This window comes from Callospermophilus lateralis, chromosome 8, assembly GCF_048772815.1.
Source record: "Callospermophilus lateralis isolate mCalLat2 chromosome 8, mCalLat2.hap1, whole genome shotgun sequence".
NCBI lineage: Eukaryota > Metazoa > Chordata > Mammalia > Rodentia > Sciuridae > Callospermophilus > Callospermophilus lateralis.
The window spans coordinates 12,456,277-12,480,169 of NC_135312.1; the positions used below are offsets into that span (position 1 = coordinate 12,456,277).

The 23,893-nt window shown below is 44.9% G+C and overlaps 1 protein-coding gene across 1 annotated transcript; it reads right to left on the reverse strand.

The window, feature by feature from the left end:
* Window positions 1–1,321: 1,321 nt before the first annotated feature.
* On the reverse strand, window positions 1,322–22,252 carry Qdpr (quinoid dihydropteridine reductase). Its single transcript, XM_076864540.1, has 7 exons — window positions 22,030–22,252; window positions 19,495–19,587; window positions 15,695–15,791; window positions 12,797–12,937; window positions 6,599–6,707; window positions 4,817–4,900; window positions 1,322–2,019 (listed from the first exon to the last, which is right to left on the reverse strand). Exons 1-7 carry the CDS (start codon window positions 22,126–22,128, stop codon window positions 1,914–1,916), a joined length of 729 nt encoding a protein of 242 aa, XP_076720655.1. The 5' UTR covers window positions 22,129–22,252; the 3' UTR covers window positions 1,322–1,913.
* Between the last annotated feature and the right edge of the window lie 1,641 nt (window positions 22,253–23,893).

Consider the following 23,893-nt stretch of genomic DNA (forward strand, 5'->3'; position numbering starts at 1 on the left):
TTCCTCTATGCTCCAAAGCCACCCCTCCTTACCTTCTCTGTGATAACTAAGCTGGCCTCTGGAAGCAGTTTCCCTGCATAGCAGACATGATGTTGAGTTTTGCTGATAAAAACACACCTCAATCATTACTTACTAGGTCTAGTTTCTAAGTAGAATAAACACTATCAGCTTTCCTGAACCTAACTGTACCCTGAGCAAGTCACATAGGGGACTGTTTCCTCAACTAAATAATGGAGCCATCCATCCTAGGTATTCATTTGTTTTACTTTTCAGTGCTGGGGATGAAGCCCAGGGTACTGCACACACTAGGGAAGTGCTTCGCCACTGAGCTATACCCCAGCCCCATCCTAGATATTCTGAGGATGAGATGGAGGACTGGACACGTGAGAACCTATGTTACTTATACAGGTGCTGTCAACTGCTGGATCCGAGTTCCAGTTCCAGGTGTGATGCTCTCCAGCTGGGGGACCTTGAACAAGCAGTCCTACCTTTCTGGGAGCTCCCAGATTCTTTCCTGTCATACTTAGATAAAACCACCCTGAAGAATAACAACAAGAATAAAAAAAATTCTAAATTTTTTTTTTAAACTCAAAAAGTTAGGCAAAGAAATTACCATAATACCAAGTAACAGTGTCTGAACACTTGTACATGAATGTTCATGGCAGCAATACTCACAGCAGCCAACAGGACAGACAGCCCAATGACAAAACTGCAGTTCACACAATGCCGTACAATAAGGTCTTCAGAGGAGCTCACGGAGGGCAGTGGAAAGGAACTGCTGAAAGGCCCCGGGATTTTATTTTGGAGATGAATATATTTGGGGCCTAGAGGCAGCAGCTGTACAACCTGTGGGTGTGTGAATGCCACTGGATTGCTCAGCTTGACTTTAATTTAATACGTTTGGTTAATTTTATGAGAATTTCACTTCATTAAAAAGAAGAAAACACAGAGTACGGGCCTTTACCCACAGCAGCCATCTGGTGACAGGGGCTCTGGGCTCAGTCCTGGCACTTACTGGCAACAATGGTAATCGTCTCTCTGGACCAATTTCCTCATCTGCAAAATGACTACATTGGATTACACCATGAGTTCCCAACCAGGTGGGCCCAAGCCAGTCACCTGAAGAGCCACTACTAGAGGCACAAGGCCATGCCCCCACCCTCTGAGTCAGATGTGCCCAAGAGAGACAGCTACTGTGTGGAAAAAACCACTCGTCCCCTTTGAGAACAGCAGATAAAAGCCCTCAGGCAGCCTGTGATTCCAGCACACTGTCTATGACAACTGCATGTGACGCTCAGTTTGGTTAAAGAAGACAACACAGTAAATGAAGTGCATTTATTAGGAGAAAACACTCCAAAGACTCACCAGTAGTTATCTTGCACACTTAGCCCTAGGCCAGGGCACACTTGACAACTGTATAAGTACAGGACACCATGACAGAGTCCAGGGGATTTTGCTGACACCACAAAAGTAGTTTTAAGGCAGTTTAATTCAAGGTCACAAAAACTACATCTATGACATAAAACAATAAGTGACATTCAAAAATAACTCAGCCCTGAAAATGACCCAATATCAAGAAATCACTGATCTAGTGGAGGCAGCAGCCTCTGTCAGGAACAGACGAGTGACTCAAGAGCAATCCAGCAAACGCTGACGTAGACGGGCTGTTCCGAGACCGTCTGTGCAGTCGGCACAGACTGGCAGTGCTATTTGCAGGCCCCGATCACGTGTTATTTCACATACACATATTACACAGTCCAGGGAGAGCAAATGAATGTTAGGTGAGAGGAAAACCAGGACTCGCTATCTCGTACCACACACAGGGTTACAGAAAACACAGGGCCAGACACGGTCACACTGAGACAGGTTAGTGACTTTTATGGCAGGCCCCTCCCAGGCACTAAAGATGAAGATTAAAAATACGCTGGGGTGAGCTCCGTCTTTCCTTCTGTGGTCACCACCTGGATTAGACTTCCTGAGCTGGGTCGGTTTTTCCCCGTGATCCAGTCATGGAAGGTTCTAGAACAAAGAAGAAAAGCTTTACATTTTCAAAACAAAAGTCTGGGCATGCTCATGTTCACATCAGTGGCTGCAGGGAGGGTGACATACAGCAGCAGCTGTGAAAGGGCCCCAGGGAGTTCAGTCTCTGGTTCATTCTAACTTCTGAGTGACAATATTTGATGTGACTTTAACATTCATTTTTGTATTTTTCTGCACTGTTGAAATTTTTTATAAGGGTGATGTTATCTTAAGTGAATAAAAAGGACTTTAGTTAATTTAAGAAAAAGACACATGTACAACAGGGGCATCCTCAGTATCTGCAGGGAACTAGTTCCAGGATTCCTGAGGATACCAAAATCCAAAGAGGCTCAAGCCCTTCATATAAAATGACACAGCATTTGCATGTAACCTACACACATCCTCCCAGGCACTTTAGATCACCTCTAGACACCTAACACAATATAAATCTATGTAAACAATTGTCACACCAAATGGTCAGGGAATAAAGACAAGTTAAAAATCTGCACGTGTTCAGCACAGAAGCAAATATTCCTCCAATATTTTCAACCCAAGGTTGGTTGATTCCAAGTATGCAGAAGCCACAGATACGGAGGGAACCAATTGAATTTTACACCTTGGAAATTAATTCTATTTTTTTAAGCAAATATCGTGAAGCACACCCACAGCTGTGCCAAGCAATGAAAAAAGAGATACAAAACCAGACTATTACAATAAAACGCTGAGAGCCACAACAAGAGCAGGCAACAACTGCACTGGGGAGAGGGGCACCTGAGCCTGCTGCAGCAGCCAGGAGGAACCTCTCTGGGAGACACAACTGCAAGAATTCTATGAATTCACAGGGAATAGCCACAACTAGGTGACATTTTTAAAAACAAAACATTGACACTAGAGTACAGCATCCACTTTGATGGCTCACCAGCTGGTCCTCCAGACCTCCTTAGAAAGCACTGAGAGGTTCTAGGGACACTCTCGTGCCAACCTATAACCTTCTAGACTAGATCTGGTGGTCAGCTATAGGTCATCCGAGCTCCTTCTCTGAGGGCTCAATGAGCCAAGAGAAGTCCAGGCTCAGAAATCAGAGCCTGCAAAACTCCCTAAAAACTACAACGTTGTGGTCCTCTGTCCTGGAGCAGGCAGAGCACAGCCCCACTGGGGAAGACCGGTCACACTGGAGGTGTATAGGTTCCCGTGCTCATTGTACATGTCTCTGATTGTCTGTCTTCTTAATTTGGAGTGGATGAGAGAGAACCTTACCATGGATGCTAAGGAAGCAATGTGCTCACAGACATTTCAAAGCAAATTTCACACCAGCTCATCCAGCGAGTTTTCAAATACTGTAAATGGCTGAATATGATTTCTAGACTAAGGATGCCTGAGACAGCCCTTCCTCTGGGGTCTGTGGCTCAGCACAAATTCACACATGGGAGCCCAGATATTCCATCTAGAGTCAGGGTCCTAGATCAATGTCTCTCTCAAGTGCTGTTGGGAGCCCTGGCTTTAAAAAAAAAAAAAAAAAAAATCAGTCAGCGGGGAATATAGCTCAGTGGTAGAGGGCCCATTTAGCAGGTCTGAGGCCCTACATTTGATCCCCAGCACTGTCAAAAAAAGGAATTCAAATGCAATCATAATTCAAAGCTTGATCTGTTCCGCTACTTTGAACTTTTTTCTTTTTATAAACAAAGCATTAAGCATGATTCCCAGCACAGGCAGAAACAACTGTCAACATACCATTTATTAAGACTACAGGTTTGGGGGCCACACTGCCTGGGTCTTATTTCTGGCTCTGTTCTGTGACCTCAGGCAAGTTACTCACTCCCACAATGTCCCCAAGTCCCCAAGCCTTAAATGAGGAAAGAGTCTGCCGTGAGCGTTAAGTAATTGCAATGCAGTGTTCAGAGGGCTGTTTGGCACATAACCAGTGCAATGTAGGTTCTTGTTGCAAACATAAAATGCAAACCCCAAATGTATTCCAATTTAATTTAAATGAGCCTGAAACATTAGGCCAGAAGCACATTCACACTGTGCAAACATCTCTACAACCACCGGAGCATCTAATATGCCAGCTCTGCTGGGCGAGGTCTCAGCCTCCACCTGCTGGGCCCACCGGCTCCATGAGAGAGGGGATTAGATCCCCCTGCGCCCAGGGCTGAGCACGGTACCTGACCCTAGTTAGGGCTCAGTGAATACAGGATTATGAAACAGCGGGGTCTGAGAAACTGAGATGGGAAAAGCAAGAAGAGCAAATCAACCCCTTCTCTAGTGAGCTCTCAAATGCCACCACGTTCACAAACAGGTGGACAGATTTCAGCTTTCTGCAGGTCTATGGCTCGACAGACTGAGAATGTCATCCCAGACCTTCCACCCAGAGTCTCACTGCTACACAGCTGTCCCTGGTCACATCGGCAATGACAGTACAGGAGCTAAGGTCTATTTGCTAAGGGTCCAACACTGTGCCAGGGGCTCAGCACACACCACCACGTTTCATCCTCTGAACCATCAACATGGGCCTCGCCACACAGCCAGACAAACTGAGGCCCAATGCATTAACTCACATTTTCAGCTTAGCGGAAAGTGGCTGGGGGATCAGAATTCACTATAAACCCCTCCACTATTGCTCAGCTCCCAACCCACCTACCCTGAGATTTGGGCTGAAGTGTCACATATCCCCAGAGGCCCAGTGACCTCCCAAGACCACCCTTGGATTACTGATGAACTGACAGAGCATGGGCTTATCCTTTAGCACATAAAAGGCAGAGACTGGGGGCTTAGTTAGTGCCATCTCTGAAATACTCACTCGACTAGGAATTCTAAGGGTGTCCAGGAGCTGAAGTCAGCCTCCGGCATTGATTTCCTGTTCATCGGTGTATCCAGGGTGACCCTGTAACACAGAAAGAGAGATAAGCGTGTCATTTGTGCATCACCTTTATAGCAGGTTCCCAGGCCTCCTGGGCAGGAAAAGGCAAACATGCACCATTACCACCCCGAGCCTCTGGCACCAACAGACATCCATGGGAGAGATCAGAGAGACCAGGAAGCTGTCCACTCTAACAAAAGTCACACCTGAGCGTAACTCTTTCAAGCTGTCTGCCACTCACCCTTGGGGCAGACAAGAACAAAATGGGAAGAGCCACATCCTGCCTTCCTTTTAAAGACAGTCCTTATGGGAGTGAATCGCTTTGTGAAGTCTCCACACGCTCCCTGAAGGGTGGCAGACTCATTTCCAAGGATTCAAGTGGAATGACATTCCTTCAAACATGAGAATACTAAAATATTAAAGTATAAGTCTACTCTCCATGAAATCTTTGGATTTTTTTGGCCTCAGGAATCATTCAAAATAGCTGCCAGATGTTCACAGAGTCACAAAACCTCACAACTGAGAGGGAACTGGAAAGGGGGTCCCTGGGCAGCCTCAGTGTCCCTTCCTAGGACCAGAGGAGAAGCAGGCCAGTTGGTGCTGGAATCCCTGCAGGAGAAGGAACATGCCACCGCCAAGGCAGCTGCCACCACATGGGACACTGACTGGGGACCTCCTTCCTGATCACAGCCCACAGCTGCCACATTCCCCCCAACCCTCCTTCACTCTGCCACCCATGCACGGCCCCCAGCTTCACACACACACACACACTCACACACTGACCTCCTGACAACATGAACATGGGGCTACATATGGTAAAACAGAACGTGTAAACTACTTTTAAAGGAAGCAGGAAGCGGAGAAAGATGGGGGGAAAATGAAACCAAGAAAAGAAGAGGACAGACCCGTCCCACCAGCTAATCAACCACTCTGGACACCCTGATCTAATCCATCAGCTGAAGATGTACTGCTACAGGCTGAATGCCACCCCCTGCCTACTGCCACCCAGCCCTGGTTCACAGGTTGAAATACCATCTGCAGGTGGTATTAGGAGACGGGCCCGTCAGTATTGGTGTGTATGGTAAAGAAAGAGAATAAATCCGTGCAAACTATAACAATTGAGGCCAGAAGGAAAAACAGCAGTGCACTTGGCTTAGCCAGAAATAATGGCTTAACTAAATGCTCTGGTGACACTTAGTTGAGTATAGAGAGTGGGAGAAGGGAAAGGGGACCATGGGATAGAGGTGAGTCCAACGAAGTTTTTAAGAAGCTTACTTTTCATTTACCTCAAAAGTTGGTAAGTGATGAACAATTGATAGATCCAGGGGCAGAAAAAAGAGAGAGAGAGAGAGAGACACCCTTCAGGAGACGATCAGGTCATGAGAGCTCCCTCAACATGTATGAGATTAGAGGCTTGAGGGAGCCCTGTTGTCCTTCCACCATGTGACCTCACAGAGAATGCACCATCTATGAGCAATAAGCTCTCACCAGACATCAAACCGGCAGGCAACTTGAGTCTGGTCTTCCCAGCCTCCGGAACTGTGAGCAATAAACTTCTGTTGCTTATAAATCACCCAGCCTAAGATACTTTGTTATAGCAGCAGGAACAGACCAAGACAAGGGTCTCTGGTGAATTTTGGAATCTGAGACAACCATCAGCTCCTGGCACTGGACAGAGGTGGGCAGAAGTAAATGGCAGTCAGGAAACCCCCAAGCACTTACGGGAGTACAGCGATGGCAGCAGCCCCGGGTGGCATGCCGCTATTCTTGCCCGCGAGGCTCTGGCAGAGCTGATGGACAGCACCCTTGGCCATGCCGTAGCCAATCATTCCTGGGAAATGGGGAGAAAAAACGGCTCAGTTTGGCTTCCAGAGTGACCACAGTACACGTGATCTCCTTTGTGCATCTCTGTTTCCTTAAAATTTTATCAATAGCCGCATCTGGCCGCCTCCTTCAGGCAGGGCACCTCACCCACACACTCACACTGCAAACAGACAGCGAGCAAAGAGAAAGAGGGGACAGGTCAGGCTGTAGCCTCTGGCCAGGTTCCAGGAACACAGGCCTCCTAGAGACTCCCAGGTGTCATTGCCAATTCTTCTTCCCCAGCTGTAATAAAAAGCAGTAGGAAGGGTCCTGGACCTGGAATTCAAATAGTGGGGCTCTCACTCCTATTTTACCAACAACTACAACATCACAGACCCCCTGGGCCTGTTTTTCCATCTGTAAATGGAAGTAGCGACTCAGATCTCTATTTATTCACAAGGCTAAGGACCAAAGGAGACCATATCCACAAAAGGCCTCAGGAACCAGAGGGCACATGGTGCCCAGGGACTGCCCATCTGACGGTGGCGGGGAGTGCAACTTCGTGAGGGGGCACCAGCTACCCCCTTGCCTGGGAGATGCTCTGCTGGGGGCCGGGGCAGACAGGATGCCCTCCAGGCCAGCTCTCCACTACTCACATCATCCTGCAGGCACGCATTGGAAGGTATCTACAGCCTGTCTCCTCACCAGAGATGGGACAGCAGCCTGCACTCCTTCTGCGCAACTGTCAATTCTGGTCCCGACGTTATTTCTTTAGTGTCACTGGGCCCACCTGCCATCACTCCACTGCCTACAAAGCCAGAGTCTGGGAAGCAGCTGCCAGGGGCTGCCACTCCCAGACACGGAAACCCCCCTGAACCCATCCCATTACCGAGCCTCTTCTACGTGTGAATTCACAGATCTAGTGTTAGGAACACAAAGAAACTCCCGGCTCCGAGGAGGAGTCCCACAGCCCACGGAAAAGAACCTAGGTCCCAAGTCAGAGCTTGGGACCCAGGTGTGGTTCCTCACCACTGTGACTCAGGTGAGTGTCAGCGGTCCCTTCAGCCTCCAGTTCATCCCCACCAAATGTAATACTAATGCCCACGTCACTAGGCACTTACACAAAAAGGCATCTTACATCTCAAGCAGGTTCCTTCACTCCCAGAGCTCCCAAGGGAGGGATCTTAACTATTTAACAGTGTAGCCCCAATCCAAAGAGTGGCATTCAATAAGGACTGAAATTACTGTAATCAGAAAAGGGCAACAGGTGAGGGTGGAGAACAGGGCTTAATCAAGGGACCAGTCCTCAAAAAAGTGTGTGAAGTTGAACGAAGCTCTGCTTAGGAGCTCTGCTTCATTAAAACTGTGCAAACGTTTCCCACTACCCTTGGTTTCTCAGTATTCCAGACTAACTTTGAAAGAACAATCTATGAGAAAGTGAAAAAAAGCAAGGCACCAAAATGCCTCTATAAAGCCATGGAACTATTGTTTTAAACATGTGAATGCACCTGGCGTTGTGTGGGTGCACACAGAATACGCACAGGATGCTTCCAGAAGGGTGCAGGAGAGGCGCGACTGGCAGAGCCGGGGAGGGAGAGCGGCAGGACCAGGGGCTGCGTGGGAGGGACTCTTCCTGCTCACTGTACTTCTTTCAACTCCATGTGGATGTTTGCTACATGCATTGGTTAGTTTTCCAATTAAAAAGCTGATTAATAAAATTGTTTAAATAAAAACTAAAGCAACTTCTTATCTTTCTCCTTAAGTTCTACATATTTCACTGCATAATTGTCACAGATTTTATGCCAAAATCTTTAGCAAAAAAGTGGTGCGTCCACAATGTGAAGCTTTAAAAGAAAATTGTGCCAGTATTACTCAAAAATCATTTATTACTAAACTACCTTTGGTACAAGTAGGATGCACAGGATCCTCATGAACATAATTAATGCAGAAGTGATGATTATGTGGTAAAATAGGTTCTTTTCAAATTCCTAGATCCTGATCAAATCAGCTCCCTCCCCAAAACCTCCCAGAGCTGGGGTTCCCTTTCCCCTTTGCTCTCCTCAGAGCATTTTGCTTAGACCTCAACTAAGCAAAGCAAAGCAGTGTCCCATGCTCAGCCACCAGCACCCTGACTCTCAATACAAAGACCAAGTCAATGGATCGATGCAGTACCCACACCAATCTGATACTTACTAGCCACTCACTACTTACTGGCTGAGTGGTCTTAGACAAGTCACCTAGCATCACTGAACTTTGGTTTTCTCACCTGCATGCAAGGGATAACAATTGCACCTACTTTAGAGGTACCTCTGCAGACAGCATGACATTAAGTACATGCAGAGCTTGACCCAATAAGCCTAACACTGGAAGATAGATGCCTAAAAAAATTAGACTTTTTTTTCAAACAAATTTACTGAGATGAACTGATGTACCATAAGCTGTACAATGTGAGAGGCACACCACCTGAGCCAATTATGTATTAGCCTATGCATCATGCTACCTTTAAGTCTTTCTTCCCTCCCACTATTTAATGAGGTTTGCTGCCTGAAGCAAGATATGCCTTTTATGAGGGGAGGTCTGTTTGCCCCACAGACATGTGGCAGGAATGTGTGCTCGCCCCTGCACCCAACGGCAGCTGCTCACTGGATCCTGTCACAGCAACAATGAGCACGGGTGATCCCGTCACACCTCCCCCTTCAGAAAGCTACCATTCCTTCCAGACCTCAGCAGCCTCCCTAAAAACCCCAGCACCGCATGTACTGCTAGTGCCACCGCTGAGGGGCAGCCGGGCCCAGGGGGAGGGACACCACAGCCCAGCCAGGAACCAACCACCAACCAGCCTCCACAACCACCAAGAATTGCAAAAGAGGGTCAAGGTCTCAAAAAGTACTCAGAAGCACAAGGAGAGTGTTTCACCATCCTGCGCTTCTCTGTTTAATCAGGGATCAGGAAGCCAACAGTGAATTAAAAACATGACCAACTCAGCAAAGTCCCAAGAGAGGGAATCTGGGGAAGGGAAGAAAGCAACAAGCAACCCTAATGGCTGAGCCCTACAGAACACCACCTTTGGGCACACAAAGTGGGTAAGAGCTCATCTGCAAAATGCAAAAGTGTACCTCACAAAGAAGAAAAACACTGTCTTCCAAATTATACAATCATCAGTGTAATTCCTACGAAGACTCCAATCACTGCACAGTGATCCATCATTTTAGTAGATTTATCCTCCAATAAATAGCCCTCAAATACAACCCTGGAAAGAGGGGGAACACTTACTCAGTATCTCTCCAAAAGAAAAAAAAAATTCATGATTGAACAGATCTTCTTGGGCTTAAGGGACTATTAAGCTTGATTCATCATTTATTTTCAAAGTATAAATAGATTTCCCCAATCTTTTTTTTTTTTTTTTTTTTTTTTGTCGGGGAGATATCTGAACAAAGTTGAAAGACATCATGACTCTCCAGGCATGGATACCCATGACTGTAACACCCGCTACTTGGGAGACTGAAGCAGGAGATCATAAGTCCAAGGCCAACTTGGGAAACTTAGTAAGACTCTCTCTGAAAATAAAAAGAAAAATTAAAAAAGGGCTGGAGACATAGCTTAGCTTGCCTATCATGAATGAGGCCTTCAGTTCCATCCCCAGTACAACAACAACAAAAAGATCTCATGCCTCAAATTAGCTTAACATCTAACCTAAGAGTTTAGAGATAAATTCATGACTGTTGTAAGCAGGAGTCATTGGGCAAAAGTAAGCTTGGAGCGTGCACTAAGAGTTCATTCACACTGTTATGGACTTGCTGCAATACCCTCTGAGCCATTTACCTCCATCAAGACGTATACAAGTCACAACCACCACATACAGGAGAAGCATTACTTATCCTCATTTTACAGATAACAAGGCTCAAAGTGGTCAAGAAACCTGTCAAATATGTAATGGTGAGAAAGTGTGAGAGTCACCACAGAAGACCAGTGTAGATGCTTTCAGGGTTTGGAGGCACATCAAGAAGGATATAGATGTTTCTCAATTTATGATGGGCCACATCCTGATAAACCCAGGCCACATCCTGTTTCAACTGAAACAGCAAGTTGAAAACGCATCTAGCAAAGAGCATGGCTTAGTCTCACCTGCCTTAAATATGTTCAAATATTTCCATGAGCTATAATCAGGCAAAATCATCTAACACAGAGCTTATCTCATGTAAGTTGTTGAATATTGTACTGAAAGTGAACACCTGAATAACAGGTATGCCTTCTCATACTGCAAAGTCAAAAAATTGGAAAACTGAATTACTATTGAAAGTCGGGGACCATCTGAACTTATAAACCAAAGGAAAAGAGAGAGGACTGCTTTGTCCTTTAGAAAAATTAAGTCTTTCAGTCCTAGGGTTTTGTTTCTAAATGTCAAACTATTATTCATTCTGTGTTTACTTTTTAGTACCTCTGGCCTATGTCACCTTTAATAAAATCAGACCTCAACCAAACATCTAACATCTCCACAGATTTAATTATAACAACAGCCATGAACTTGTACCAGTCATATGCTCTGGGAAATGTAATAAGAAAATGAGTGGCAAGCAATCGCTACTTAAGCCTGACATGGTGGCACACTCCCAGCAGCTCGGGAGGCTGAGGCAGGAGGATCATGAGTTCAAAGCCAGCCTCAGCAAAAGCAAGGCACTAAGCAACTCAGTGAGACCCTGTCTCTATTTTAAAAGACAAAATAGGACTGGGGATGTGGCTCCGTGGTCAAGTGCCCCTGAGTTCAATCCCTGGTACCAAAATAAGAAAAAGGAAGAAGAAAAAGAAATCACTAATTAATAAGGGCCTCATTGTTCAGTGAGTTACATTAAAATTGAGAAGGTGCCCCAGGTCTCCATCATTAGATCCAAAAAACTTCCCTTAAAAAAAAAACACAACAACCAGGAGTTTAGGGGGCACTTTCTTCCCCTCTGTGCACTTTAGCCTATTTCAAGGGGAGTGCATCCCCCAAGTTTACATGTTGAGGTCCTAATCAGCCGTCCTCCCCCAGAATGTGACTATACTTGGAAAGAGTCATGAAGGAAGTAATTAAGTTAAAGTGAGGTCATTAGGGTGGGAACCCAGACCAAGGTGACCCTCCTAAGGAGAGGAAATTAGCACAAACTCATGGAAGATGGTGAGCACACAGGTAAAAGGCAGCCACCTGTAAGCCAAGGAGAGGCCTCAGGAGAAACCGACACTACCAACATCTTGACTGCAGACTTCTAGCTCGAGAACGGCAAAAAAAATGAATTTCTATTGTTTAAGCCACCCAGTGTGTGGCAGTCCCAGCAAATGAATACAGGAAATAACAAATGCAAAGAACGCTGGGGTCTGCACAATGGAATGGAAACAGCACACAATTCGGAAAGGGTCCGAGTTTTTGTTCCAAGCAAGTTTGCATCTTTACTGCATAAACCTAGACTTAACTCCCGAACTTATATATTCAAACAGCAAACAGTGATACCTACCCCAAGATTAAATGAGAATATATCTGAAAGGCAAAGAGTAAATATAATAAGCTCTACCATTTGATGTGTACCTAGTAAGACCTTCCGTGTACTGGTCTCACCCATGCTGGACACTATCCACCCTTCAACAGCTCTACAGCTTTACAGTGACTCTTCAAGTTGGATATTACTGTCACTGTAGTACAACTAGGGAAACAACAACAGAAATTTGGTCAGAGAAAACAGAATGGGGAATCTACTCCTAGCCTCTCATTCCAGAGTCCTCACCACTTCTAGCTGCCAAGCTCCTTCTCTGGGACGAGTGACCACGTGCAATGATAATATCATTGCATTATCAACTAGCGAATACCCACCACACCATTCACTCCTGGGTGGACCACCCCTAAATGGACCAGATAGGGGTGCCAGACTAGTATTCCTTAGGCAGTGTGACATGAGGACAAATGCAAATGAAAAGATCAGGACCCCTCCCACTACAGAGTCAGGAATAAAAGGAAGTAAAATCCATCCAACCTTAAAGCACCTGAGAGCATAAAGGGCTTTAGTAGTCCTCATCCCATGAAGTGTTCAGCAGCCCCAGCATGCAATGCCAACATTCCCATTTCACAGCTGGAAAATAAAGGCTTACCCGGAGTCCCATCCAGGGCGGCCTTGGCACCAGCCAAGGTCAAGAGGCCTCCTTCTTTGAGGTGCTTGGTGGCTAGATGGCTGGAGATGGTTGATGTCCACATGCTCTGCTTCCACATCAGGTCGCAGTTTTTAAAGAGAGCTGAGCAGAAAAACATGTGGGCTCAGTTTCCCAGAGAAGAAAGTCAAAGGAGAGCTCAACATACCAAGCCCTAACTCAAGGAGTCCCTACAGCCCCCTGGTCCCCTGTCTGCATCTACAACAGGGTCTAATACCAACAGCACAGGGCTGGGTAGTCAGAGAGGCAGGCACAGGCTCAAACCCGGGCATGTGACCACCAAGTCTCAGCTTCCTCATCTGCTAACCAGGAAAATTTTAGCCATTAAATTTTAGCAAGTTGGGGCTGGGGATGTGACTCAAGCGGTAGCGTGCTCGCCTGGCATGCGTGCAGCCCAGGTTCGATCCTCAGCACCACATACAAACAAAGTTGTTGTGTCCGCCGAGAACTAAAAAATAAATATTAAAATTCTCTCTCTCTCTCTCTCTCTCTCTCTCTCTCTCTCTCTCTCTATTAAAAAAAAAAATTAGCAAGTAAATCTGGAGTCACCAGACTGCCACACTGGCATTAATTCAAAGATTGTTTTATTTTACAAAAGGCATTAGATTTAAAACAAGAACCTATATGACTATGTGGGCTTTTATCCATGATGAAAATCCGAGGGATGTTACCATATGGCCATAAAGAGGGCTTTGGCAGAGCTACATTGTTTGTGGCTGAAAGGTTACTGTCAGCTAAAGCTCCCAAAGGGAACTGAAATGACAACCCTGTCACACATGTTTTAGCCTCCTGCCAGATAGGCAGGAGGGACAAGTGGTAACGTGTCACCCCACCAAGGGGCAACTAACAGGACACATGGAACCCCATGATCCAGAAAGAATGCCCTCCTCATAGAGGGATCGGCAGGTGCAAACCAGGTGTTGCATTTTCCTACTAAAAAACACTAGGAAAAAATGTGCTGGACCCATATTTATTATTTCTTGCTTCCAAAATACACCCAAGGTCATCAGGCTATGTTGCCAACCTAACTATCCCAAAAAACACAAAATCTCACATTTAAATGTGGCTCACAGAATTTCAATTCCTCTTTAAATGACTTTAGCTAATACGTTTAAAGGGGATGTTAAAATTAGTAAACTACCACTTTCCAGTTGCCAACATATGGCTTTAGGCAGGGATCACCAACGGGTGCTTAAAATCACGGGAGACGCAGTTCTATATATAATTTGATGGGTCATGTACTCTTTGCAAACATGAAAACGTGGAAGTCAGGCACTTACCCCCTTAACCAAGCATTAAATCTGGCATTGACAGGGGCAGGGCCACCTGACACATTGGGCTTTCGTGTGATGTAATACTCAGTGCACGACATCATTCAAGAACTCCCACCTCAAAAATGTTTAACCTGAATCTTATCAAGTCTCTAGATCTAACTTCCAGTTCACAAGGAAACAGCAGGGACAGAGGAACACGTCAAATGATATCGTGGAGGAAACAACAGAGTTCAGAACATGGGACATTCTATTTCTGAAAACTGCCTGCGACTCGACAAAAAGTCTCATGGGAGTAGGGGAAGAATTCTGCATGAAGAGACTAAAAACAGCAACAGTTTGCAACTTGACATCATTAACTATAGAATTACTGTCAATCTTCATAGGTACAATGGTGCTGGGATAATGTAGGAAAACAGGCTCACCGTTGGAAAAGGTGCCTGCTGAGGTGAGGTGACATGTACTTTCCCTCCAATGGTTAACAAAAAAGCCATACACAAAGTGCAGGCATGCAAGAAAGCAGGAGAGCGTTAAGTTTGGCAAACATTAACAACTGCTGAGTCTACTTGGAGGGCGTAATGACTATTCCATGAAGCAATTTAGAGCCTCTTTATAACACTAAGGAGCTCCCTCAAAAGCAGCAATTAATAAAGAAAAAGGAAGTTTCCTAATTTTACCATCTCTTTTATACTAAACAAAGCCATTTAAAGAGGAATTGAAGTTCTGTGAGCCACATTTAAACATGAGACTGGTATTTTGTGCAGTAATCGGGTTGGTGAAATAGCCTTGTGTGCATTTTCTGTGTGTGTGTGAAAAATGTTCCTAATAAAAAGTTGAAAAATGTAATCGAATGCAGCAAAAGATCAAATCTGAGTTCTTTGGACCTGCAGAAAAATCTCTCAAGTTCATGCACATCCCCCAATTCCTGAATAGAATCAACTCTGAGAATTTGGGCAGAAACAGCTTATTTCATTCTGCCTCTATTTTGAGTTTCAAACTCAATGTCTACCTTCCCTCTCTCCCTCTGTGGGACATTTTCTCTTCATCTCTAAAAGACAGGTGTTAATCACTACCTGAGAGTGCTGTGGTCTGAATGTGTCCCCAAAAAGTTTACCTGTTGGAAACTTTGACCTCAGTGCAAAAGTAAAGAGGGTTGAGACATTTAAAAGTGATGATGTCCTCATGAGCGGATTAATGTCATTATTGCAGGAGTTTATTTACTGATAAAGGGATGAACTCCTGTCCCCCCACCCCCCTCCCTCCTGCTCCCTTGCCTATTGCCTTCCACCATGGGATCATGCATCAAGAAGGCCCTCACCAGATACCAAGTCTCAGCTTTGGACCTTCCATCCTCCAGAACCGTAAGAAATAAATTTCTGATCTTTATAACTGACCCACTCTCAGGCATTCTTGTTGTAGCAGCACGAAATGGACTAAGTCACAGAGCTACTGTAAAGATTCTGGGAGACACACAGAAAAACAGCTGGTCTGGCATCTCGCCAACACCTGATCCACATCAGCTGGACAAAGAGCAGAGTGGTATGAATGATTAACTCGGAAAAGAACTCACACTTGGATTTGGCGTTGCCCCCAGCCCATCCTCCAGCAACACAGAGAATGGCGTCTACCTTGTCTTCACCCAGGAGCTTTCCAACCTCAGCAGTCACCTTGAGCAAGGGAACAAGCAGATACATGAGCTATAGGGCAGCCTGAGATAGTCTGTATCCTGACAGTTGTCTTGGTTTCTCTTCCTCTTCCTTTTAAGCTAGTTTATAGTGCTGGCTATCAACACAGGACACCAGACAGAAAGACTCACCTCTGAGGGGTGTTTTGAATAGAGAAGCCCAATTACATTTCAGTGGGATTTTCATTAAGCAATCTAGAGCCTCCATATAATATTTAAAAAGGTAGGGACAGCTTCCCCCAAACAAAACAATGAAAAAAGAAAAGGAGAACAAGGTTTCTCCCTAGGTTTCATGGCCCATAGCTAACATTCTGGCGAACTCCTCTCCAGACTTTCTTTGCAAATCATGGAATCATAATCTGAGAAGAAAATCAATTCTACTCTGTTCCCAGTTAATAAGCCCTTTAACTGCAACTCACAGAAAATGTTAAAGAAAAATTAAGCACAAGAAAAAAAGACAGTCAAGGTAAAATGTTGGTAAATACTGATTACATGGGGTTCATTTTAATGATCCACATTTGTTTGAAATTCGAAAGCACAAAAAATATATTCATGCCCCCTTGTTTCAATTTATTAAAAGAACAGTCTGGCAAGACAGGCCACTCTGGCCAGGAACCATGACTCTTCCTGAGTTCTCTAGAATGGCTGAGGGGATGCCTCCCGAGTGCTCATTAACGTCAATCTTCTGAGGATTTACATCAGGACCCAGGGTTTCTCCAGCATCACCTCCGTCTATTACCTCTTCCCAGGCAATTTCTGTGGGCTCAACTGCTCCTTCAATCGCCAGTGGAAACCAATCTTCCCTCCCCTACATGCCTCACCTTTCATTTTTCAGAAGTTTCCCAAATCTCCCTTGGCCTCCACCTAACCTGATGCATCTTTTGTTGACCTTCCTCCTGTGGCTCTGAGTTGCCCCTTGGCCCCTCTCTCCTCTCTGAAGCTGTGTCCAGAGCTCAGAGTCCATCTGCTTGCCAGAAACTGGATCAGCTCCCTGACATCTGCACATGCACAGACCCCATACCTAACCCAGCACAGTCTACATTTTAGGGACACATGGAGCCAGCAATCATGACCTGTATGACTTCTTTTCCTTTTTAAAGCATCTACATTTCACGTTTACAATAAAATTTAAATGAGACTATTTTAAATTCCCTCCACTTAAATTTTGGCTCTGTGCCCAAGAATCTTCTATACACTTACTGTCTTTTAAATCTTGTCACTAGTTGAATTTCCTACCCATTAGCCAATTTTACATGTCTCAGGATTGAATTTCTTCTTGTGGAGCTTTAAAACCAAAAACTGACTATCATGCTGTTGATCCAGAAATAAATAATTTTAAAAGCTGAGCCATAAAAATTAAGGCATTCCTCAGTCTCTTACAGATGCATTCTATAGTCAAGTTTCAGGTGGGGACAACAGCCACATTCAAAAACCCACAGGGACTTCAGAACCTGCAGATAGCAGGAACTGACTGCAGAGACCCACACCCAAAAGACCCTCTGTCTGCCAAGCCCTGGCACTGCCCTTCCATTTTGTTTTTTAATTACTTTGTTCATATGAAGTAGTTTGCTCTGGGGAAACTCAGCACAATGGCTAAAAACACAGTCATTAAACTAATCCCATTTCCCAGGTTCAAATTCTGACTATGCCACCTCCTACCTGTTTGACCTTGAGCAAATACCAAAGGTCCTTCTGTGCCTCATTTCCCCATTTCTAAAAGGGAGATAAAATTAGAAACTTTGTTTTGAGGGTATTATGGAGACTAGATGTATTAAAGTAAATAATGCACTTAGAATAGTGCCTAGCAACTAAAGAAGCCAGGTCAACTTTATTATTATACTCATTAAGTTCAATTTGTAACATATAAGTAGAGCAAACATTAGGACCATATTAAGAAAAATAAGAACAATGAAAACACAGTCCACCATCCATCCATGGGCTACACATCTGATTCAACAAACCTTGGAAAGAAAATTTTCAAAGGGAAAAACTACATCTGTAATAAACACATATAGACTTTTTTCTTATCATTATAACCTAAACAATACAGTACAACACATATTAACATAGCACCAGCATTGTATTAGTTCTCATAAGTAGTCTAGAGAGGGTACAAAGTATACAGGAAGCATGTAGGTTACTAAAAATGCTATACTACTCTATATAAAGGACTTGAGCATCCGAACATTTTAATAACCACAGAAAGTTCAGGAACCACCTCCCCATAGGTATCAAGAGATGACTATGTTCCACAGTAAGTCATCCGGCTTTTAATTCTATCCTACATCAATTTGATACACTAGAAAGAGCAAATGAGCTGCAAGTTATGCTCAATTTTACTCTTAAATATTTTAGAATTACATGTTTGGAGAAACGGATTGGTGGTGAACTTAAAAATATATTAACTACATTGTGAAACTATCAACAATTTCTTCTTTTTGCTTATCTGTATTTTTTGCATCAAATACACATCACCTTAAAAATTCTTTAAATTTTTTGTCAAAATGGCCAAGAATCAGAAAACATCCATCAGTTGTAAGACCATCAAGGAGAGCACAACTACATGAAAAGGAAAGATGGGAGCTGAGGTTGTGGCTCAGTGGTAGAGCACTTGCCTGGCATGTGTGAGGCACTGGGTTCTATTCTCAGCACCGCATATGAATAAATAAAATAAAGTCCATTGACAACTAAAAAATATTTTTAAAAAAAGGAAAAGGTGACCCACTTAGAAGCCACATTAGTGTCAGGACCCATGTCCCTGATTCCACCAGGAACTAGCTTGTTGACCACGGCACTTAGTGTCTGAAACCCAGTGTTCCCAGCAATAACATGATCCTCTCACCTGCCTCATGAGTGGTTGTGAAAACACAGTACACCGCACAGGATGACCTGGAGATTTCCTGAGGCATCAGGGCTGACCACCAGCATGAGACATTAAACAGAGTCCTCCAGGCAGCTCGAAAGGGCTCCTCCAGAAAGGAAGAGCTGCCTAAGAGCATCTAAGACATTTATACCAAGACATCCCTGCAGTTAACAGTGCTGTCTTACTAAAACTAAATTGAGGAGAAAAGGGAGCATTTTACAGTTTACCTATATACTTATATAACTGTGTTCAGTTTGTTTTATGATATGTATATAGTTTTTTAATTTAACATATCCTATGTTAACATTCATGCTTTGAACTAGATAACTTCACATTGTAGAATGTATACCAAAAATCAGCTTTGTAGACAAAGATATTCACCACACCATTCTTGATAAATAATAAGAAACAAAATGAAAATCTGCAAAAAACTGAAGTGTACAATAAATAGAAATAAGTAAACTGGGGCCAATCAACAATATGAAAAAGTTCACATACCAAAGGTTTTTTTTTTAAGTGCTGAGGAATTTAAATTACAGAAGAAATTTGAAAGAAAAATTAAAAAGCTGATCCTAGTACAAAAAAATACAAAACTACCCCAACTTTCATAAGTAATACTATGGTTTGCATAGGAAAGACAAGAAAACAGGCCACAATGAGCCACTCAGACATGGATTATATAATTAACTTCGTATTTTATCACTTTGTTCAAATTTTCCTCCATAAGCACAAATGGCTTTCTTTCATAATTATAGAAATAATGATTATAAAAAAAAAAAATATACACAGTAAGGGGCTTCCCTGGGGATGTTTCTGGAGTTACCTGGGCAGCCTGCTCGGTAAAGGAGTCCGTCATCCTAACAACGACACTAGCACTGGCCTCCTCATTCTCCACCACATCGATGCTGGCAACCCACTAGGGAGAAGAAAATAGTTTTGATTAGAGACACCAAGTTACTCCCTTAAAGATCCACATCCACACCCAGAAATGAGGGGAGACAAAAAAAAAAAAAAAAAAAGAGGCTCACAGGATGAGGATCCCTGATCTAAAATTCTTGTTTCAGATTTTGGAGATTTTCAGATTTTAGAATATTAGCACACACATAATATATCTTGGGATGGCCCAAGTCAAAATATAAATGTACTTACATTTCATACATACCTTACACCCAAAGCCTCCAGGTAATCTTACATAATATATTTAATAATTTTGTACATGCCGCAAAGTTTCATGGTGTGGTATTTTTCAGCTGGGGTATCACGCTGACCCTCAAAAAGTTTTGGATTTGGGAGCATTTCAGATTTTTTGCTATAAGGATGCTCAACACTTAAATGAAAACCCAGTAGAGAAGCAACTGACCTCTCCCAGGGACTTGTGACTTTGGCCCCAGATTTCACCTCCTCCGTGTGCATTTTCCCTCCAAACACTTCCCCTCCTTCTCTATACTTCTAGAGACACCAGGAGTCAGCAAATCTTCTGTAAAGGCCAGATAGTAATCATTTCAGGCTTTGCTGGCATATGGTCTCTGTCACAAGCACTCAAATCTGTTATGATAGCAGCAGAACACAGCCGGCTACAGACAATAGGGACATGAAGGAGCATGGCTGTGTTCCAATGAATCTTCAGATGCTGAAATATGAATTTCATATAATTTCCACATCACAAAATATTGTTCTTATGATTTTTTTTAACCATTTGAAAATGTAAAACCCTTTCTAGCTCTCAGACTGTACAACAGCATGTGGCTGACCAGATTTCTCCCGTGGAGGCCACTAGTTTGGAGGATGCATGTCTATGGCAGAGAGGTTTGGGAGTTGGACAGATCACGGTGGATGCTGGTTCTGCCACTGAGAGGCTTTTTCAGCCTCAAACACCACAGCCATTCCTCACCCACACAAAGTGGGACGTATGACTGACAAGGTTAGTGTAAGAATTACATAAAATGGAGGATGCTAAGTCTCCAGGCACAGGTGACACAGGTTTCTTACTCAGAAAGCTCCAGGATCCTTCAGTCTGAAGGCCCCAGAATTCAGTGTCTCTACCTTAAGCTGTGACCACAGAATCATTCAACAATTCTCATTACTTGTACTCCAAAAGCCACGGGGAATACTGAGACAAAAAAGACTCCCTCCCAGCCCTCTCTAAGAGCCAACAAGGAAAGGGGAAAAAGACAGAGTCAGAGGCAAATTAGTTGGTCAGACTCCAACAGAGGGGGAGGTAAACTAAAGTGTCCCCTGCCAAGTGAAAGCACAACCCTCCCAGTCTGCAACAACAAGACACTAATAGGATCCACCTCACTAAAGTTACAGGGAGGACTAAAGGAAATTAGCAATCTGGGAGCTCTGATGTGTAGGGCACAGTGTCTAACCCCCAGCAGACATTCCTTCAATGCTGCCATCTAAACCTCCATCTCCGCAGACCTAGGAAGACACCCTAACCAGTCTTCCCAGGTTCTGAGCAGGTGGGTGACAGGAGGGAAAGGTGTGTTTGGAATCCTTTAGAAGCTTATTCCAAGTTTTGAGAGAGAAGAAAACCCTGGGACCCTCCCTCTGATCCAAGGGACTCCCTTACCCAGGCTATTGCCTCTGCTAACTAAACTCCGGGAAGGTGCCCCACAACTTCAGGACAGACTTTTGAGCATGTGGCAGCTGCAGAGAAGACCCATGTGCTGAGCAGATGGCTCAAAAGTCCCTGCCCCTCCCACCATTAGCCCTGTTGCATCTGCCACTCTCTGAGACAGGATACTTGACTACGAAAAGTAGTTGAAATATTCTTTGTTAAAAAGCTAGCTGTAGCTGCGGGCTGTCTTCAAATTGGCAGGTCCAAAGGAGCTAAAGGAACAGGGGTGGTAATAGTAACATCAAAAATAACTGGCATTTAAATAGCTTTTGGCAGTGTGTCAGATAAGTTACCTGCAACAACACCAATTATCTCATTTACTCCTCAAAACTCCCCCGAGGGGTAAACACCATCAGTAATCTCATTTTATTTAAGGGGAAACTGAGGTTGGCAGGCGTTAAGTAATCAATTCACGGTTGTGGGCCTAGTAACCAGAGGCAACAGGCAGTCTAATTCTAGAGGCTTCCTTCTACATTCTCTCACCCCGGCTCCTCTTCCTCCCCCTCTGGAACTGATCTGGACTTTCTGGGCCAGGTGAGAGTCTAAAGGGCAGCCTCACCACCACCTCCTGGCACTGGGGACTGCATGTCTGCAAGACAGAGACCTGCAGACCTGTGTGCGCACGTGCAGGCACCCGCGTCCCAGGTGCACAGGGGTCCTGGCTTCCTCCTGGCTGCCCTCTCTGCTGCACAAGCAGCCCTGGGCCCGGTCCCCACAGTGCCCGGCCGGCCACATTACCCAGTTGCGGGCCCGGAAGGCCTGCACGCATCGCGAGCCCAGCGCGCCCCTGCCGCCGTACACCAGCACCCGGCGCGCCTCGCCCGCCGCCGCCGCCATGCCGCTGCTCCCCGCCGGCGCCGCTGTTCCCTAGGCCCGGACTGAGCGCCGCGCGGGGTACCGCCGCCTAGCCCTCCACCAAGGCAGGCGAGCTCGGCCGCCCGGGACCTGCGCCTGCGGCCACGCCCACATCCACCACGCCCCGGGGGCGGAGACACCGGCAAAGCCCCGCCTTCCGGCCGTCTGTCACTCAGGAGGGTCCAGCCCCGGACAGTGGAGCACAGCGTGGAGGATCTAGAGCGCGCGTGGCGGCAGATCGCTGTTGCACGAGGAGCTGGAAATCCATTGCAAAACAAACCTCTTAAAATACATTATTTATCTAAGTAAGAGTGCGGACTCTGCCTGCCCCACTGTTCCAAAGCTGTGTGGCCTAAGCGACTTCCTTTCTGACTCCATGCCTCAGTTTCCTCGGGAGTGAATTGGGAAGAATATTCTGTTTCCCCGGGGTTTGGGGAAGGATTGCAAAAGGTAATGCTGTTAGCAAACCCAGGTTGGGAAGCACATCCTTGGAAAAAACAGGAGAGGAAGGAAGAAAGGTTTTATTCGGTGACCAAAGGAAAAAAGAAGGAGCTGTCTCGCTGACAAATCAACTTCTCAACTCTAGAGGGTGGAGGACTTGTAGGGTACAAATAATAAGATCGAGAAGCTAACACGGCGAGGAATATTCACGTCTTTTCTGGGAATAGGTGGAGCTCTCCCAGGAACCCAGGGCCCACGGTTTTCCGTTCCTTTCATGGTTTAGTGTTTCTGGCCCTGGTGGCAGGTAGCTGTATTTAGCCCTCAAGCCGGGATAAAGACTGGGGAGTCCATGTCAAGTAAACCCTGTATTATAGTTTTGATCAAAACAGTTCTCAAAATGATCAACATGTCTCCATACAGTGCTGAGTGGAATCTGTCCCAAAGGCAAAGAAGGCAAGGAAGGAGACAGGTGCCTAGTCTTTTCATCCAGTTCCAGTGCCTGTCCGACTCTGCAGGCCCGAGGGAAGAGTTGTTTTCCGCACAAGTGGCCTTCAGTCTCTGAAGAGTAACCCAAGTAGTTGCTGTCATCATAACCCACAGTCAGAGGTGTCATCTGCAATAAAGCTAGTGAGAAACTATTAATATTTTGTCCAGCCATGCAGTCTGCAAAATTAATCATTTTCAAGCCAGCTAAGAGAGGTGTCATTTACATTTTTCTCCATGACAATACTATAGTACTTAGAGGAATATATGGTATAGTTAAGTGGTAGGAGCTCAATAAATGTCAATGCCAGTAAGTGACTCCTGTGTGATGGTTCATTTTATTCCGCCAAACAATCCCATGACCCAGGAGAAAATTTGAACCCAGATCTTCAACAGCCAGGATTTGCTTAAGTACACCTCCAATCAGCACACCATGGGCTCCTTGGGCATCCTGTGTTATCCATAGAAATGATGATCCATTTCCTGGAAATGATTGCTTAATCCCTAAAGCACCAAAAGTTAAGAAGTTCACTATTTAGGGGAAAAAAAAAGTGATACCACATTGGAATATTACTCAGCATTAAAAGAGAATAAAATCATGGCATTTGCAGATAAATGGATGGAGTTGGAGAATATCATGCTAAGCGAAGTAAGCCAATCCCCCCAAAAAAAAACAAAGGCCAAATGTTCTCTCTGCTAAGTGGATGCTGCTCCGGATGGGCCGGTGGAGGAGAGCGTGGGGAAAATGGAGGAACTTTGACTGGGCAAAGGGGATGGAGGGGAGGGGAGGGGTATGAGGGCAGGAAAGATGGTGGAATGAGAT